Raw genomic sequence first — 18,267 nt, forward strand, 5'->3', positions numbered from 1 at the left:
AGGGATCTAAAAGGCGCAATCAGGGTCTACAGCGAATGTAAACAACAACTGACCAAAATCAAAACACAGCGCTGGAACAAGGTAACACTCTCACCCCCAAATGTAACGATAGGCAGCTCGTTTTAAACTGACATGAACAATGTAACGCGACAAAAAATAATGAATGATGTTTAATGATGCTGCAAAGCGTTTGATTATAGCCTAATGTTTTGTTAACACAGTGGTAAATGCTCCTTAAATCTATAACTAAAAGCCTATAATAACATATGTGAAAACACCTGTAATTCAAATGGTAAAAATTGTTTATAACACCAATGCTCTTAAATGTAAATGTCAAGAGGAGATAAACAAAGAGTCTTTTTATTCATTTTGTTGGATGAATCAGCTTTTTACTCACAGCTGAGTAAAACTAAAACCTGCATAACATTTACACCGGAGTCATCTTCTGTGTATGGATGATGGGCATCTACACACTCCTTTATTTAACTCCTCACACTGATGACTGGAGACAGTAACAACTCTTGTTATTTACATTACCGCTTGGACAAAATTAGTTTCAAAATAAAAGCAGGCCAGCTGAGGCGCACATTAGAACATGTAAAAGAAACTAAAAGTTTAGATATTGTTGAATTATATTTTTACACTGCAATAAATTCCAGCAGGGAAGTGCTGAATTATTATATTTGATTTTGATTAAAAGAGATAAATAAATGTAGAAATAAACAAATAAACCACTACGGCCCTAAAACTCTTAATTTAAAAGCTACAGAGGACATGACCTCAGCGTGCTTAGTGTCAACTATTAGTCCTGTTTATATAACACAAAACCATATCAGGATGTTAATGACATCTACCAGCTGTGGACCAGTGTCTGTTGACATTAATTGATTTTTAGAACAAACAGCATAAGCAGCATCTACTTAAAAGAGGTATGTGAATTAAAAACTTATTTTTGACCGGTGATAATGCATGAACAAATAAACAGTAGGTCTATCTTTTTAATATTGTGGATGTCATCCTTGGCGAGTCCTTACTATACGAGCTTTTATTTTGAAAGTTCCACCAGGAAGTCCTTTAATACTTGGTGATTGTGCCTGACTTGACGCACACTTCTGTCCTACCCCTCCTCCGGCTGTTCAGCGTGTTCTCCTCCAGGCTGACGGAGACGGCTGGTCCTGCCCTGCCTGGTGCAGAGGGAGCGGAGCCGGGACTGCAGCGCACCGTCCTCCGGCCGCAGCCACGGATGGCGTCGCTCGGCGTGGGGCTGCATCTCATTCGAAAGCGGGGAGCAGTCAGGAGCACCGCGGTGGAGAGGAGGAACCTGCTCACGGTGTGCAGGTGGGAATTCCTCACACTGATTTCTGTTTTCATGACGAGGAGGATGAAACAGCGTCTGCAGCTGAATTTGTGACGGCAGATTTATTAATTGATCATTTCAGACGTAAGCATTTGTCTGGGGTTAGCTTTAAAGGGAACATGACTCCAGCCCCGACCCCATGTTTGACAAAAAATATGACTTCATCCTTACAGAGAGGAAAGTCACTCTGTGTAGTTTATGAAAATATGATTTATCTAGCTGGGTGACCTCGGGTAGCTAGATCCCATTGTCATGTGTGTGTTCAAGACAATCTCTTTACCTGCAACTACATTTCAGTTTTAATTACCTTCAATTGATTAGGGTTAAAGTATCTGTAACATCCTGAGAACAGGAGTCCAAATCCAGTTAACATTTTTGGATTAGTCACCAAAACAATTTTGTAAAATGTTTTATTCATGATTTTTTTCCCCACATTTTTATGTTCATGTAACTGCAATAATATTTTGTGTAAGTTGCATCTCTCTTAGCACTGGTCTAAAAATACTTCTATAACTCAAGCGGAGAATTACTAACGTTTTTCACACTCAAATTTAAAGATATGGAGTTTAAAAATCACTGCATAAAATGGGTGTTTTTGTAGAATGTACAACAAACATTCCCATAAACAATATTGAAAACCTGACCTGTATTCCTCAATGCATTTATAAGAGATAAACTGAGTATACTGCAGGATGGGTGACAGATAGTGTTCACACATGTGGCCTGTCTGTTTCTCCTTGTTTCTATGTCAGCTGAAGTGAAAAGCTCTCTGCTCTGCAGTATTGATTTGTGGTCCTTTAAGTGCTGCTGGCAGATGTCAGTAACTGACTGACAGTCCCTGTGGTGCGTTTGAAACAGACAAGTAGAAAGGGTCAGAGAAAAAGGAAAATACGGAGGTGTAGGTTTTTTTTTTTTCTGTTTTAGCACCAAGTAAGTGTAACAGATCAAAAAACAAAGTGATGATTCCCCAGCTGCTCCGGCTGGAGTCTGCTCAGTCGTTTTATGTGATGAAATAAGCAGCATTAACAGGGTTTTCAGGCTTCAGCGTGCTGAGGTGTGTATCCCCCTCTGAAGTGAAAAACACTCCTTACTGACCAGTCTGGTCCTTTCCCGCCTCTTTCTGCCTCCGCACCAGCCATCAACTCAATGATTGGCACAAGCGGAGGAGAGTGAAGACGGATGGCGAACTGACAAACTGACTGAAGACAGCAGTATTTCTCTAAGAAAAGTGAATGGGATTAAATATTCAGTTTCTCCCTCTTAGTAACCCTTAAAATAGAACTTGTTCCACACTGTCTAACAGAACAATTTAGAGTTGAAATTATTGGTCCATTCGTAAACAAACAGTAAGTTAATCAGTAACTATTTTGATGATTGATTAATCATTTCATTTTTCAATAAAAATACCAAATATTCTCTGGTCCCAGCTTCTCAAATGTGAAGATTTGATGAATTTCCTTCTTATATATGATAGTAAATAGTTTTGGACTGTAGGTTGGATAAAACCAGCACTTTGAATGTGACATGGGCTCTGGGAAATTTAGATTATTTTATGCTATTTTTCTGGTCTTTTATAGATAAAATGATTAATCTAGGAAAAACTTTCCAGGCTTTGTAACTGATCTCTTCTGTATTGTATTTTTCTAGGTCTTTTACATATAAAATGTATGTGATGTTTAACACTGAGTGAAATATTTTCCATGTTTGTTATGGCTGATCACTTCTGGGCATCTTACATACAATTTCATACACATTTCCCCCAAATTTGGCCTGAAGTGAAGAACTATTCGGGATCATTGGAAACTTCACTAGATCTCCACTAAAATTTAAAGTTCAGTGGATTTGAACAATGTTTGTCTGCACAGTGTGAGTTCGTGTTGACTGGCTCAGCAGCAGGCTGCTAGAGAAATGACAGTCAGATCATTGCTGGAAGTGAGTGTGAGAGGAAAGACGAGACGTTATTGTAGCTGCTGTCGCAGCCTAGAACACAACTACACATCTGCCATTAAAAAGATGCCACTTGTTTTTTACTTTCATATTCTCTAGAAGCTCTGTTCTGTTTTGGCTGATGAGATCCAGAAGGGGTCAAAATACATTAAGAAAAGTAATTTCATTATTTACATTTAACACTGAGGAGCTGTGACTGAAGAGAGCAGCTTCGTACTTCATCATAAACGCTGCAGGTTTTAGTGTTTGCTCTAACCGAGAAAACAAACATCACTGTTGCTATTTTTGTATACACTGTCAGTCAGAAGTCTGGGACACACTCTGCTGCACCAGTTAAAATGAATAGAACAGTTGAATCACCCTCATTATATGTAAGGTGGAGTAGGTAGTGAACTGAGGAATGTTTTAGTTTACAAATTTGAAACGATCTTCACTTTCTGCAGGAGTCCAAGTCCAAGTGTGTCTCTGGTCATAGAAGTATCTTTACTTCCTCTGATGCTGTGATAAATGTTTCTGAGATATTTCACAACACACCACACAACTCTGTGAGATGTGCTGGTGGTTTGCCTGACATACTTCCACACGACTTTCGATGATTTAAGACACAGTTCTCAAAGATGTTTAAAGGTTTTGTTGCAGTATTTCTGCAATTTTATTTTTTGCCTTTTTCTCAACCATTAGCCAACATTTACCTCCAGTGTTGCTTTAAAGGGTTCCATTAAAGGTCTATATCTCTGTATGTTAATACACTGCACACCCACGTAGGTGTTTTCACTTACTCTGGCTGATTACACCTCCTCTGAAGTTGACACTGAGCATAGCTGTCCTGGGAATTAGCTGACGTCATCAAGCTCACGGTGCTAATGGAGGATAGAGGTTATTCATGTGATGCCATGATGCTGGCTCTTCCTGAGGTTTCTTCAAGGATGTTATTTTGTGTGTCCATAACCAAATTGAGGGTGTAAGGACAGAGCATATTGTTTTCTGTACAGATTGTAAAGCTCCATGAGACAAATTTGTGATTTTTGATATTGGGCTATATAAATAGATATTGATCTGACTTGATGTTAGTCGCCAAGATCTTGTTGAACAGGAAAGTCAGCGTCTTCCTCTTCCTCTCCACACAAAGGAAACTTAAAAAAATTTCAGTGGTAAAAGGCTTTTGTTGTTGTTTATTTATTTGTTTGTTTATTTGACAGGGGCCATACAGATAAACAGTGTTACATACAAATTAGCAGTAACAGATGTAGTGTATGTAGGGCGTCTAGCTGACACTAATTTGCAGCTTGTCACTGGTTTAACTCAAGACTTTAAAATCGAGGTTAACACATCCAAACAAAGGAGCTGACAGAACACAATCAGGATAAAGACAACAGGACAGATCTACTACATGTGTCTATGTGTGTGTATATGTGTTTTCTATGACTGTAAACACCGACATGATAGTGTGTTATAGTGTTTGACTTTAAGTGTGAATACAGTATGTAAGCATAGATTTACCGTTTTACTTCTGTAGTAAAAACTTTAAGTTCTCATTGTGATTTTAAATCTGGGAGTAAAGGGCAATTGGCAAAACGAACATACAGATTCAGAATGAACTCAGGAAAAAAAAAGTACTGGCTGCTAAAGGCAAAAGAGAAGAGCATCAACATGGATCAATGCTCTCTAAGAGGATTTGTAATAATATCTATTCAAGCACATGAATTTCTGAAAGAAACATGATAAAGCGAGAAGTGAGCACAGTTTGCACACACCTAAAAAACTGGCTGTTTTCACATCACTTATTTCGAGTTATCATAGTAGGAAAGGTCAAGGTGTCCCAGTAAATGGCATTCAGCAATCATTAATTTTATTATTTACACCTGTGCTTTTCCTGCTGTGACATGTCAAAATGTCCTCAGTGATAGAGGCCTATCCTGAGACGAAATCAAATCAGCTGAAATATTGATGCCATAAAGTGGCGTCCTGTTTACTGAGTCTGTGAGAAATAACATTTGTTATGGAGTTTAAAATGTACAAGTTAGTCACTTCTCTCATTCATAAGCATGATATCAAAACAAATCATTCACTATTTTTTGGAAAAGGAATGAGGTGATGTCGATTATTGTTGTCAGTTGCCTAGCAACGGTTCCCGTGTGGGTGGTCATCATTGAAGATGTTTTCAGGCCTTAAGGATCTCAGGCTGTCTGACCCTAAGGCGGCTGCTTTATTCAGTTGATGCAATAGAAAGATCAATTGGTTTGACCGATCGTGTGTTAAAAACCATCTTCACAGTGACGTAATTTCTAAGACAAAAACAACATGTAGTTCATTACCCTGACTCATGGAAACAAGCTGAAATGCGTGAGTTTTTGGCTTGTTTCACAGGAAGCACACACACTCCGGTCACCCTGCTGCTAAGCAACAAGATGGAGAAGCAGAGTGATATATGAAGTCAGATTATTTAATTTTGACTTTAAGATCTGCACACAATTTGCCAACACACACACACACACACACACACACACACACACACACTCTTGTCTTACTACATTTGTGGGACCTGTCATTAAGATTGCATTTCCTTGCCTCATATCCCTAACCTCAGCCATCACAACTGAATGCCTAACTCTAACCCTTCCCCTACCTCTAACCAAAGCCTGAATCTAATCATAACCCTAAAACCAAGTCTTAATCCTCAAACAGAAATTTAAACTTGTGAGGTCCAGCATCGTGGTTTTTGGACCCCACGAATATAGTAAAACAAGGCCACACACACACACACACACACACACACACACACACACACACACACACACACCCCGACACACATTGCAGCCTTGTCCATTAACTCCCCTTCCTGCCTAATTAGTTGAAACCAGATTAAGCGGAGTCGGTCGGTGCACATGACTGTTGTACTGGGCTGCATGATACTTAGATACTTACGTGTCACTGTAGAAAAATGGTGATAGATCTCTTATGCATTTAAAGGGATACTCCAGTCATCTATTGATGTACTTCCATGAATTAAAGTAGTTCACAAGAGACAGATTTTTAAAATCACAGGTAAAAATCAAAGGCAGCAGAGGCTGAGATATCCTGACTTTTAGTCCCTGGTGCATGTCAAGGCATCTTTTAATTTGACCCTGGGATTGTCTTTCCAACTCTCCTGCTGGCATCCTCTTTTACTACATACTCTATGTGTAAAATTTGTGTAGTTCCCCTGTAAGCTACAGGTCCAGTAACTGATTTTAATACCAGTGTGTACATCATCGTTTGTGTTCAGGTTTTCAGTGAAGACTCTGCTGGACCGCTCCTGTTTTGAGACAATAGATGACTCATCTCCAGAGTTCATTAACTTCGTCTCCATCCTGGAGCACGTCCTCAATCATCGACTCAAAGGTAAAAAAAAAAAACAACCTCCTCCGCACCCACATGCATGCATGCAGATATGTTTATGAAAACATAAAACCAAAATGTCACCACAAACAAGCAGGTAATTAACTTATACGAGCAAGAGCAACATTAAAACTGCAGACTCCAATATTATTCTTCTGTCTTTATTTGGTAGATGAATTTACTTGTTTCTTAATTTTGTAAAACAAAGGCAACAATGCTTTGTGCATCTTTAAAATTGTGAACAGTATGAATTCAGATTCACGCTTGTACAAATCTCTATTTCTGTCCCTCTTTCTCTCAGGTCAGACTACTTGGTTCGGCTATGAGAGTCCTCGGAGTTTCTGGGATTACATAAAAGCAGCCTGCGGTAAAGTCCCTCATAATTGCATTCGAAGCATTGAGAGCATGGAGAATGTGCGATCGTCCAGGGCTAAGGTGAGGCTAAAACCAATCTGGGGTATTGGGTTGAAGAGCATCAGATTTAATACCTTTAATAACTTAATTTAATTACCTCATGCAGCAGGGAACAAAAGAACTCGGATCACTTAAACAACTGCAAAGACTATGTTTGATAAATATAAAATTTAGAATTTGTTAATTTAGCAAATTTAGCCAAAAATTGAGATAAGCAACATCAGTTTTGTATACAAAGCACTACATCCTCTGCTTTGAGCCCAAATGTATCCTGAACTACAGCACACACAATGCAGAATCAGACATTTGTTACTTTAGCTTACTTTGCATTATCCTCTTAGAAAAAGAACAAAGGGAAAACAGTCAAAAAAGAAAAAGTTAATAACACACATGCTCAAACAATGTGACTCAGTCTTACCCTGCGGGCAAGAGAACAAACAACTGGAGTTAACATTGTTCTGCAGACAGGCTGTAGGTGTGAACAGTACTCACTGTCTCACACACTTTCTCGGATCATGAACTCAGAGAAATCAGCAGCTTTGTATTTAAAACAGAAAGGCAATTTTGAAATTATGACATTAGCTTTTCAGCACATTGTGTAGAGGTTTCAGTCATGAGACCTGCTGAGCTTACAAATGACTCTCTGAAGTTTTAAGTAAAGCTTGAAAAAAAGGGGTTTAACGATTTGTACATGACATGTCATTAACTGCCATTAAATCAAGGCATTTATGGCCTTTGATACATAGTGCATAATGCCATTGATAGATTGCCTTGAGTCTTTTTTCAGACATTCATCGTTTTCAGGGGAGGAATCCTACTGACTCTGCTGATCCCAATTTTTCCTGTAGCGCCACCAGCAGGCCAAACTTTTCACTTATTTTGTGTAGACTCTTACTTTTGTTATTGTGTATCGTGTATGATATAAGCTTCTACAAACAGCTGGATGTTTTCTTCCTCTGTCTGCAGGGCAGGGCATGGATCAGAGTGGTCCTGATGGAGAAGAGACTGTCAGAATACATCTCATCTGCACTGAGGGACTTCAAAACCACCAGGTCTTAATGTAGTGCTCTTAATACACACATTTCCCCCTCAACCAAGGGTGTATTACCATCCCACAGACGGTTTATCACAGCAAGTGTATTTATGAAGGGTCTCTCTCCAATGGCGGTGTGCTACAGGTTAATTTAATCCTTCTTTTATGTTTGACCTCAGGCTGTCAGTTATTACATCTTACAGTCAGTCAGTTGACTACATCTAGAGTTGTGTGAAATGAATTCATGCCAATGACGTGTGCACATGTGTTGCCTCTAGGAGGTTTTACGAGGATGGAGCCATCATGCTGGGAGAGGAGGCGGGGCTTTTAGCGGACACGCTCATCGGACTCAACACCATCGACTTCAGGTACTAATCCTAGATCATGTTCTGCTGTTTGGTGCTCAGTCCCTAAACTGTCCCTAGCCCACATGCATTGTATCTTCTTTTCAGCACAAACTCCGCTGTAAGTATGACAAATTCTAAATTGCCACGAAGTCATAGTCATAATCAATCGAAATATTATTATAGAACGGCTCAAGGTTGTAAAAATGATTGTTTTACTATTTGTACACACTAATAAAGCAGAAATATGTAAGAAATTAAAGTATGGGATTTTATTCCAACTAATTTTTGTGCACTTTTCACTAAAATTATAAATCATGTAAATCATGGAAAATGTTAACAATTCAGGCTCTGTGTATGAAAGTCCCACAACAGCACTTTCAACTGATTTCCTCAGCTTGTCTCTACATGATATATAAAGTTATGGAACTGTCAATAAAACAGTGGTCACAGACGGACGCCACAGGGTTAAACCAATCATTGAAGTTGTAAAAGCAAAAAGTAAATAACTGAGGCAGGACACCAGAAGACCTTCAGAGTTACACTACATGCCTTTACAAGTCATTTGTTACATTTGGAATATGTAGCCTTATACTGTAAAATGATAGGCGTATAATATTTAGATTTTTCCATTCTGTCTTCTCTCTTAAGCTTCTGTCTGAAAGGGGACGGTCTGGACGGCAGCTGCCCCGCCGTGATTGACTACACGCCTTACCTGAAGTTCACTCAGAAGTATGTCAGGTCAAATAACGCCCGTTACACACATCATCATCAGTGAACTGTTTAGCAGGGGTCAGCAATTACGTTCAGCCAGTTTTCTTTTTGCAGCACTGTTCAGTGAAGGCACAAGTCCTGCAGGCAGGGTGGAAATGCATTCTCATATGTTTTTGTTATGTTTCGTTTATTTCTGTTTCATTTAAGAATCATTTATTTATAAAAACAGTTTTAGTGTTGTATCTGTGGGCAGATGTCAGAGTTTCCGTGGTTTGTGATAATCCTTATTTGGCAAAAATGTACATGTAAACATCAACATAATGTTTTGTGTTGCACTGTAAAGATACTGGAGATATGACTGAATGAAAAGACCGTTGCAGAGACAAATCTGTTCCGGTCAGATGGGCTGAATTATATTATTTACCCATGTTATTTATCTCGTAAGTTTATTAGACTTCATTTCAGCACCATGCACTGGTCGAATAGCCTGAGTCTCCTCAAGTGGGTGCGGTATTAGATGTTACAAAGTCAGATTTATTGGGATTTACATGAGCCTTGTGTCATCATTGTTTTCTACAGCACATTTGTGACAAATCTTGTAATTAGCTTTAACTATGAAATGCTCAGGGGATATTTAGCCCGCTGCCCCTGCTGTATAGGATTTGTACTAACATGAGGCACGCCGTGGTTCCTTTTGCAGTGCAGACAGCATCAGCAGTGACGAGGAGGAGATGAGGACTATGGGGAGCAGCGGCAGTGAGAGCAGCACCCCCGACAAAACGGCCACCGCCGCCTCCATCTTCACCGAGCAGAGCAACTTGGTCAGCAAGTGCAAACGCTTTGAGCAGAAGTATCGCTTGGCACTGGAGCAGAAGGTATCGCCCAAGTGTGTTTTAATATGAGTGTTATTTCTTTATAAATAAATTGGATGGTAATATATGCCGGTGTGATATTTTCTTTGATGTCTGCATAATAATTAGAGGCTTGAACTGTAAAATGCCAGGAGGAACTAAGTCCTGTGTAGAGTGATTTTGACCCAAACACACATTCAGCTTGATGTTATTTCTTATATAAATATCTGTAATGTGTCTTTCCTGTGTGGCTCCAGCTCTCCGCTCTGTGGTTGTTTCATTTGCTTTGAGCGAAAACAAAGAATTTAGCTGTTTGTTCACAAAGCAGTGCCTTCCCGGCATTAAACAAACAAGTGAAAAACAGAGTGTATGTTTGTGTGTTTGTTTACCTCAGGGTTACCTGGAAGAGCTGGTCCGTCTACGAGAAGCCCAGCTGTCGGAGGCCGTGTCTCACAATAAAGCTCTTCAGCAGAACCTAGCAGACACACACCTCTCCCACACACTGGAGAAGGAACAGCTTGAGTACATCATACTGGAACTACAGGATCAACTGTGAGTTCATTCTCTGTGTGTGTGTGTGTGTTTGTGTGTGTGTGCGTTTTTTTGTGTTTGTCGACGAGTGCATGTGAGGTCGCTGACGATGAGGTGGAGAGGACTTGGCAGCGGATCCAGCTGTGAATTTGACATTCAGGACACAGCAAGACACTGGAGGTTCCTGCTGGTTTGTTATTTGTGTGTTGTTGAATCAGTCACACTCAGTGCTGCTTTTAGCCAAGAAGAAATGCTCCATCAGCAGTGTGTCTTTCCAGAAATTTAAATTTGAAATCAGTGAGAAAACCCTTTCTCATCTAAATCTTTTCATGTTACTTGTGTCTTATCTCATCTCATCTGTGCAGCTTATATTTCTGCTATCACTGCTACTTATATTTGAAGAGTTTATTTTAGTCAGTAAATTGTTTCTAGTCTGGACACTGACTATTGTTTTTAGGACAGTGCTGAAGAACAATGATTTGCGGTCCAGACAGGAGTTGACAGCTCATCTGACCAATCAGTGGCCGTCTCCTGACGCCTTGGATGCCAATGCTGTTGCTTTGGACACACTGCTGTACAGGAAGAGCACGGGACAGTGGGATGAGTATGTAGAGGAGTTCGCTTTCCAAGTTTAGTTTGGTTGTGTATGATGCTGCTGCTGATTATTACATCATTACTGACTTTAATCTATGAATCTGGGCCCAGCAGATGTTTGATATTTTGCTTATTAAATGACTTAAATTAATGAATCAATTATAAAACTCGCTGCTGATTCAGTCTTTGTTCTTGTCATCAACAGTCACTTGCGTAACTTCTGTCCTCTCTTGGCAGGAAGAGCTTCCAGAGTCTGGAGCAGCTGTCTGCAGACATGAGCCTCTCCCAGACTTCTCTTGAACCGTCACACACACTGAGTCTGGAGGCCAGGCTGACCGGCACACAGTGGCCCCACCAAGGTACAGCTCCTCCTGCAAGTGTGCACTGCTGTCAGGAAGATTTGAGTACTAACCACGTGTGCCATCTCATTCAGATAAAGAGGAAACTCCTTCCCTAAGAGGTCTGTGTGGCTCCCTGACCTCCGTCGCCAGCTACAAGTCTCTGGCCAGCCTGAAGTCTAGCGAGTGTTTGGCCAGTCCTGCAACGGAGATCAGCAGCCCAGGCATCACTCCGTCATAGGGGACCGAGAGCTAAAAGACAGGCCAGACAATCCAGGAACTTTCTCTCAGTAGATGATATTGATTTGTACAAGTTTATGTTCTGTATGTGGAGCCCAGAGCTTTAACAGATGGATGACAGGTTTGCAAGTTGAGAATCTGGTGTAGCATGTTCTTTGAATTGTGACTGAATAATAGTCTTAAAAATGTACCTTTGAGTTGAAACAGTGCTCAAAGTCTGACTTAGTACAGAGGATCTAGTAAGCTTCATAAGATTCATCAGTATGTGTTTTTGTTGTTTTGTTTTGTAGGTGTTTTTACTTGTGGAGCATTTTGTTTTTTTCTTGAAAACTAATTAAAATAATAGAAAGTTTATGTATGAATTATCATGTGACTTTACAGTATTGAGAAGACGATGATGAGCTAGTGCGTCTACACGACTCTCTAAGGTGGTTTTACTGCATGCTGAAAATACTGACCATCAGATCAGAGTTTAGGAGAAAACATAAAATAGTACAAGTCTGTCAGTGTTTGATCTTGTTTCTCACTACGAATAGTTTCCTGCGGTCAAAAGGGTCCTTTAATATCCTCTGTGCGGTTACTGTTGCCACTTCATTCCAAAAAAAAAAAAATCCACTCATTCCTTTGATTCATGATGGTGATTGTATCTTCACACTCGTGTTTGGCATAATGTAGTCTCACATTTTGTTCTCAGGTGCGCCTTTTTGATTTTTATGTTGTCAAATGTTGTGCGTAATGCAGTATCACGTGGTTTGTTCTCAGGTAATGACCACTATGATTAATATCCACCCTTCAGTTCTGGGTTTAGCTTTGGACTACTGTTATTATTCCCTTTAATTATTCAAATGCAGTATTTTTACTTTAATGGCTGGTTAACACAAATAGATCATTCTTTAAACTCTGAATAATGACCTGCGTTAAGTCTCACTAATGAATATCTTTCAAGAGATATTCTGAGAATCAGAATCAAGTGTATCAGTATCAGTATTAAGTAATTTGTATTATTGGCAACTAGCCAAGTACCTCAGCACTGAACTCATGACTTTGCCTTTAGCTTGTTCCAGCAGTCATTTGCACAGACATACAGCAGATGTTTTACTGATTTGTTTGCCTTTTTATGCTTCATTTTGAATAATAATAAAATAAACTCCACTTGCTAAAACAGTGAAAGTTTTGCTATTGATATGAGTGTCTTGTACACAATGAACAGGTGTGGTGATAAAGCTTTAACAAAGTCAGTGAATGAAAATAATTTCCAAAGGGTATGCATATTTGCATTTTGTCACAGTCCTCTTCTGCAGTCTCTGGTCAAACTGAAAAAAAAAATACACACTTGACACTCGCAATGTAATGGCATTAAATTGACAGAGGATTGGAGTGGAAGTGCAAAAACATGGACATCCTCTCTTGGAGTGGGCAAGAAACACTGACACACAGAGGAATAACATTTAGATTAATCTTATTTCAACTGTAAGGACTTCAGGCTCAGTGCACATGATCCCAGTGATACAGCCAGTGAAGTGGGATCTGGGAACTTTCATATTATCAACAAAACTGTGGCTGCCATCTGCTGGCTGTTAAATGCATCTAACATCATGTGATTTGAACACTTAACTGATGGACGAATATTTTTCTTTTAAGTTGTGCGCATAGGATTTAAAGGAGTGAACATAAAACTATGGAATATTAATTTAAAAATAATTTAATATACATTTGATCATCTATAATTTGTCATGCAGAACCGGGTCAAGCTGTTTTTTTGTTTTTTTTCCCACTCCCCTGTCTGCTTGTCTTTTTTTTTTTTTTTTGGCAACATTAGCTTCCTCTGTCCAGATGTCCTCTTAAAGTGGTCAAAGTGGTGTTCAGTTTGAAGAGAAGTGATTGGAAAACTTTCAGGTGTTGCTGGTCTGCAGCGGCCTGAGTATGCTCTCCTGGTTGTGTTTGCGGAAAAAGGCCTTCCCAAACTCATAAGTGCTGATCATGATGGCACAGGCCGGGGCCACTTTGATCAGCCTGGGGAGGAAACCTGGCAGAGAGAGACGGCAGATAAGAGAAGATGTTAACATACCATTTAGTAAAATACATTTATAGTTCACAAAATACCACAAAAGTGTCTACCTGCAAACAGACCGCCAAAGCCGTACTGTGCCACGATCCTGCTCATCACACTGAAGGTGGAGGATGAGACCTGACATGATACTGACAAGACAAGGACACCAGTCAACCCATTAACTCCATTTGTCATCTGACCACAAAGGATATAGTTACAGTGTTTATAGATCAGTGGTTCCCAACCTTTGTTTTTTTGCCTGACATACCACACGGCTCTGTCAGATGAGCTCATGCTAACCCTCATCAGTTTCACCTGTCATGTTCCAAATATGTTAATTTCAGCTGTTGAGTTCAGTTTCTGCTTCGAGCTGGATGTTACAGGTGGGAGGTGTGTTGTGCAGTCATCTTATTGTAGGTGGTAGCTTATGGTTCTCTGTGTGCAATGACTCTGCCTGACACCAAATTGTAATCCTATCTATGTGTTGATTTTCCTCCAAGACACAAATATCTGGATGTAAAATTTCTATTTTTATAAAATGTCAAAATATCCCCTGGCAACTGCAGACATGTACTCCTGGTTGGATTTCACTGATGTAGAACATTTTTATTCCTTCACAACTATTTACTAGTTAAAATGACAATAAAGAATTAATGGCATAATTACAATTCTTTGCTTGTAGCTCTCCCAGCTCCACCTGCCTTCTCGTTTTGACAACATCAAAAGGTAATGTTACAATGGACGCAATCTGAAAGAAACGGAAATATGAATGAACAAAACAGCAGATTAGAGTTAAACGTGTGAACTGTGATAGTTTCTGTCAAGTTCTGTTTGCTGATGCACTTACAGAGCCAGACGCAGCTCCAGATATGAAGGTGATGGTGAATGTGGGTTCTCTGGTTTTGTAGTGCTCACACAGCAAGCTCTTGCCCTTCTCGTAGTTGTACCAGTACATGGCTGAGAAGGGCACGTCTCGGAGCAGCGTGGGTCCCAAACCTCGCCACAGAGACAGCCAGCCCTCTGTCTCCACTGCTGAGCGGATGCAGTCAGTCAGCTCCCTGTACGACTGTTTCTGAGACTGCAGCTTGGTGCGGATCAGCTCCAGAGGGCTGATCACTGTCGCCGAACCCACTGACACGCACAGGATGAAGACGAAGCGGATATGAAATGTTAAAAAAAATTACAAACCTCTCCTATATGCTCGACATAAAACGGGCAGACAAAGAATACACAATTTAAAAGCCACCAGATAACAATGACATTCACAGTGAAAAAAGCTTTATCATCACTGAAAGCCATTTTTCAGTTTGGTGGATCATTTTATTTGAAAATGTAGTGTACCACTAATGAAATTATTAACACGTCGCCAACAGAGCTTTTTTATTCTGTTTTTAATAACCGCTTACAGGCAGTTATTAAAAAGAGATTCAAAGTCAGCCAGCCTGGGTCACAATATCTCACACATTTTCAAAATGAAATCTAGCGTCGGAAGAAATTACAGATACCCAGGGGTGTAGGGGGCGAAAAGTATGGGTGGTTGCCCTTGGAAATTATTCAGGTAATTAAACCACCAACATTATTAAAACTGCTTTGAGTGAACGATGCTGAGATGAAATCATACTCTGATGCTAATGACTGAAAAGATGAATTTCATTTTTGTTGTTTTTGTTTAATCAAAACGTTCCGTTCTGTAAACAATAACTAGATCTAAACAGTCTTAATTGGTGTTAAAGTTTGCAACTGTCAAACTGTAAAAGCTGGAATCTGTCCTCTTGTCTTCAGTGATGGGACACCAGCACAGCTCACCTCTAGCGATAGCTCCTGCCAGGAGAGGAGCCTCCTCAGCCCAGGTGCCCACCCTGACCCTGAGCGCTGCACACAGCTGGTCGTAGCACGTGAAGTAGATCACTGTAGCTGGAACCGCCATCACACTAGAGACAGCACATATGGAATTAAACACAAAATCATGTTTCCTTACAAATTATTCCAGGAGGGCAAGATGTCAGCCACCAAAGCAACACCAATATATTAAGGAACATGATTTATTAAAGGGGATTCCATTATGATAACACTTAACAAAAACCTCAACCATAGGTGGTTTGCCACTAATTGGTACAACTTCAAAAGAAAGCGTCCTTAATGAGTTCAGCATCAGACTAATTGACCGTCAATTAACCGCATGCCAATCAACTGCGTCACTCGTCTTTAAGAGGAGAGTGCAACAAGGGAGAAAAAACACACAGAAGACTTCACACTCACAGGGTTGGGGGTAGACCGCTCCATAAAGCCTTTATTCCCTCTCGCCGTACAATCTTGACAAAGGCATCCTGCAGAGATTCACAGTGTAGTCATTGCAGCAAGATGTGTTGTTTGGCAGGCAGAGGTTTTCTATCATAACATGACTGTGCAGACCTGCTTTACACACACAAGAATGAGCTCTCTCACCCACTAAAACAAATGCGACAGGGAACTGCAGACTCTAAACTTTTATATAACACAGTAGTGAACAGTGAATGGATTACAAGCTAAAGGTATGTCAAAGTTTTTACCAGTGTGCCACTGAAGTGACCGGGGGCTTTGTACCAGGCCTTGGAGTTGCCGTTTTCACACACACATAAGTGGTCCATGAGTCCATTACAGTAGACAAAGCATTTACCTAAATAATGAAAACATGTATGTGGTCACCTAATGTTTACCGTACTGTGGAGCCATATGAAACATAACACTAGAACGATGTAAGTCATACCCATATTCATTATACCTTTGGGGAAGGGACTCTTCTGTGCTTGAAGTCTGATCTTCACAACATCCAAAGGTGTAACTGAAAAATGCAAAAACTCACTATGAGACTTTTAAATATGGCAGTTCCACCAAAATACAATGCACTAATTGTTGTTCATGTTTTACACTGTTACTGCACTATGCCAGTTCATTTAGAGACACGAGCATTGCATTTAAAGGGCTATCACATTACCATCAAACATTTTATGAAGCAAAACTTTTTATTTAGCATTTTCCTCCATTCGACAACAACATTTATCATCTATTTCATCACTCTATGAATGTTTACATAAGTTTAAAACTTGATCCAGATTTGTCAGATATCACTGTGAACGTCAGGTCATTTTTTGTTTTGTGAGAGTTCAATAAAACAGCAGCAACTAATCTAAAAAAAGAGCATACCACACTAACATATAAGTTTCACTACATCCATGCTTGCTTATTGTTCATCTTATGTGTTATAATAGCCCAGAATAGTCTATTGTTTGTCAGTTGCCTCTCAAGTCTAATATTTTTGTGCTTCCCACCAGCATATCAGAAAGTAAACACGCATTCACTCTGGAATGGATCACCAGTGCATTCATTTGACAGTCTATTATGTACACATTGTTAAAACTTGTTCAGCTTTGCAATATATCCTGCCTTCATATACAGTTCAAATGTTTTAGAGTAGTGTTGAGTCGACTGTATGGTCATTTTGGATGCTGTAATTTGTGGTGCTGTTAAGAATTACTGGACTACACCAATATGTGTCCGACACACTTCTCAATGTAGTGCACAACAATTAAAAAATATCACTAACTACCGGATCCAAAATAACCATTAAGTTCAATCTAATTGCAAGTCCTTTAAAGTTGGTGTGTATGTGTGTGTCGATGTTCTGAACAGAGTAGAAACCAACTGAAAAACAATGATGTATGATGAGAAATGGTCAGCAGTATAATGTTGCAGCACATGAACTAGACTAGAGCCAAACACCCGTCTTCTATAAAGGACAACGTAACAGATGCTAAGTCTGGGCGTCTTACCAAACAGAGATGTGAGAATGGCTCCGGAGCAGGACGCCACCATCTGCTGGAGCGGAGTGATGCCATTACTGACTCCAGGAGTAGAACTTTGACCACTCATGTCTTCATAAAACTAAAGGAGAAATCTTAACATCAGACCTGCTTTAATAAGCATTCTAATTGTCATGTATACAAGAATGTTTTGATGAACGAACTACTTAGTGGCCATAGAAACGTCGGCATAGTTATTATCTCAAGAGCCATAACATTACTTGATGAAGAGAGCTATCAAGCTAACCTGAATTAGCTAATTAGCTTAGCCAACTTCTTACCTACTAAAGCTTCTCAGCATCCAAGAAGTCTTCCATGAACACGCACATCCCTCAAAGGTTTTTAGATTCCTAACAGTGCGCGACTTACTGCTGTCATACAAGATCTAACAGTGAAGAAGAGCTTCAACACGTGTATATGTTGATGGGATTGTAACCCCAGCTAGCTCAGTTTACACAGCAAACAATACATAATGATGATAACATGTGTTGTGTAATATTGATTTCAGTGAAGCACTTTCTTAGACATTCCTGATTTTTTTTATTTTACATTAAATGAAAGAACCTATATAAAAACACACACATATAGAACATACAATATTGTTATAAATAAAACAATTTCTCGATAGGTTTTTAAA

At 39.7% G+C, this 18,267-nt stretch overlaps 2 protein-coding genes across 5 annotated transcripts; one reads left to right on the top strand and one right to left on the bottom strand.

Moving 5' to 3' along the window:
- The first annotated feature begins 1,144 nt into the window (after positions 1-1,144).
- On the top strand, positions 1,145-12,911 carry rundc3b (RUN domain containing 3b). Of its 3 annotated transcripts, none has more exons than XM_023400768.2 (11): positions 1,145-1,338; positions 6,570-6,685; positions 6,984-7,117; positions 8,063-8,148; positions 8,408-8,497; positions 9,125-9,205; positions 9,888-10,062; positions 10,433-10,590; positions 11,027-11,173; positions 11,401-11,522; positions 11,597-12,911. In XM_023400768.2, exons 1-11 carry the CDS (start codon positions 1,244-1,246, stop codon positions 11,740-11,742), a joined length of 1,350 nt encoding a protein of 449 aa, XP_023256536.1. In that variant the 5' UTR covers positions 1,145-1,243; the 3' UTR covers positions 11,743-12,911. The 3 variants fall into 3 exon arrangements, with proteins under 3 accessions (XP_023256536.1, XP_023256538.1, XP_023256537.1); XM_023400770.2 differs by having other exon boundaries at positions 11,060-11,173; XM_023400769.2 differs by having other exon boundaries at positions 8,411-8,497.
- A 516-nt stretch (positions 12,912-13,427) lies between these two features.
- slc25a40 (solute carrier family 25 member 40) lies at positions 13,428-18,111 on the bottom strand. 2 transcript variants are annotated; one of them, XM_023400771.2, is made up of 10 exons: positions 17,912-18,111; positions 17,601-17,712; positions 16,538-16,612; positions 16,341-16,447; positions 16,051-16,118; positions 15,598-15,722; positions 14,639-14,922; positions 14,458-14,539; positions 13,860-13,940; positions 13,428-13,767 (listed from the first exon to the last, which is right to left on the bottom strand). In XM_023400771.2, the coding sequence occupies exons 2-10, from the start codon at positions 17,698-17,700 to the stop codon at positions 13,634-13,636; spliced, it is 1,056 nt and encodes a 351-aa protein (XP_023256539.1). In that variant the 5' UTR covers positions 17,701-17,712; positions 17,912-18,111; the 3' UTR covers positions 13,428-13,633. The 2 variants fall into 2 exon arrangements, with proteins under 2 accessions (XP_023256539.1, XP_023256540.1); XM_023400772.2 differs by having other exon boundaries at positions 16,553-16,612; positions 17,912-18,110.
- Between the last annotated feature and the right edge of the window lie 156 nt (positions 18,112-18,267).

The sequence above is a fragment of the Seriola lalandi genome, unplaced genomic scaffold (genome assembly GCF_002814215.2).
Source record: "Seriola lalandi dorsalis isolate HSWRI2012SDOR001 ecotype SW California unplaced genomic scaffold, Sedor1 jcf7180002052955, whole genome shotgun sequence".
Classification (NCBI taxonomy): domain Eukaryota; kingdom Metazoa; phylum Chordata; class Actinopteri; order Carangiformes; family Carangidae; genus Seriola; species Seriola lalandi.

What these genes read in the sequence shown, in the direction of transcription:
- rundc3b (XM_023400768.2), top strand. Translation starts at nt 1,244, where the DNA reads ATGGCGTCGCTCGGCGTGGGGCTGCATCTCATTCGAAAGCGGGGAGCA. An exon ending in AACCTGCTCACGGTGTGCAG is followed by an intron (nt 1,339 to 6,569) that starts GTGGGAATTCCT and finishes GTTTGTGTTCAG; the next exon opens with GTTTTCAGTGAAGACTCTGC. An exon ending in CTGGAACTACAGGATCAACT is followed by an intron (nt 10,591 to 11,026) that starts GTGAGTTCATTC and finishes TATTGTTTTTAG; the next exon opens with GACAGTGCTGAAGAACAATG.
- slc25a40 (XM_023400771.2), bottom strand. Translation starts at nt 17,700, where the DNA reads ATGAGTGGTCAAAGTTCTACTCCTGGAGTCAGTAATGGCATCACTCCG. An exon ending in CATTCTCACATCTCTGTTTG is followed by an intron (nt 16,613 to 17,600) that starts GTAAGACGCCCA and finishes TGCATTTTTCAG; the next exon opens with TTACACCTTTGGATGTTGTG. An exon ending in AGCGGTCTACCCCCAACCCT is followed by an intron (nt 15,723 to 16,050) that starts GTGAGTGTGAAG and finishes TGCTGTCTCTAG; the next exon opens with TGTGATGGCGGTTCCAGCTA.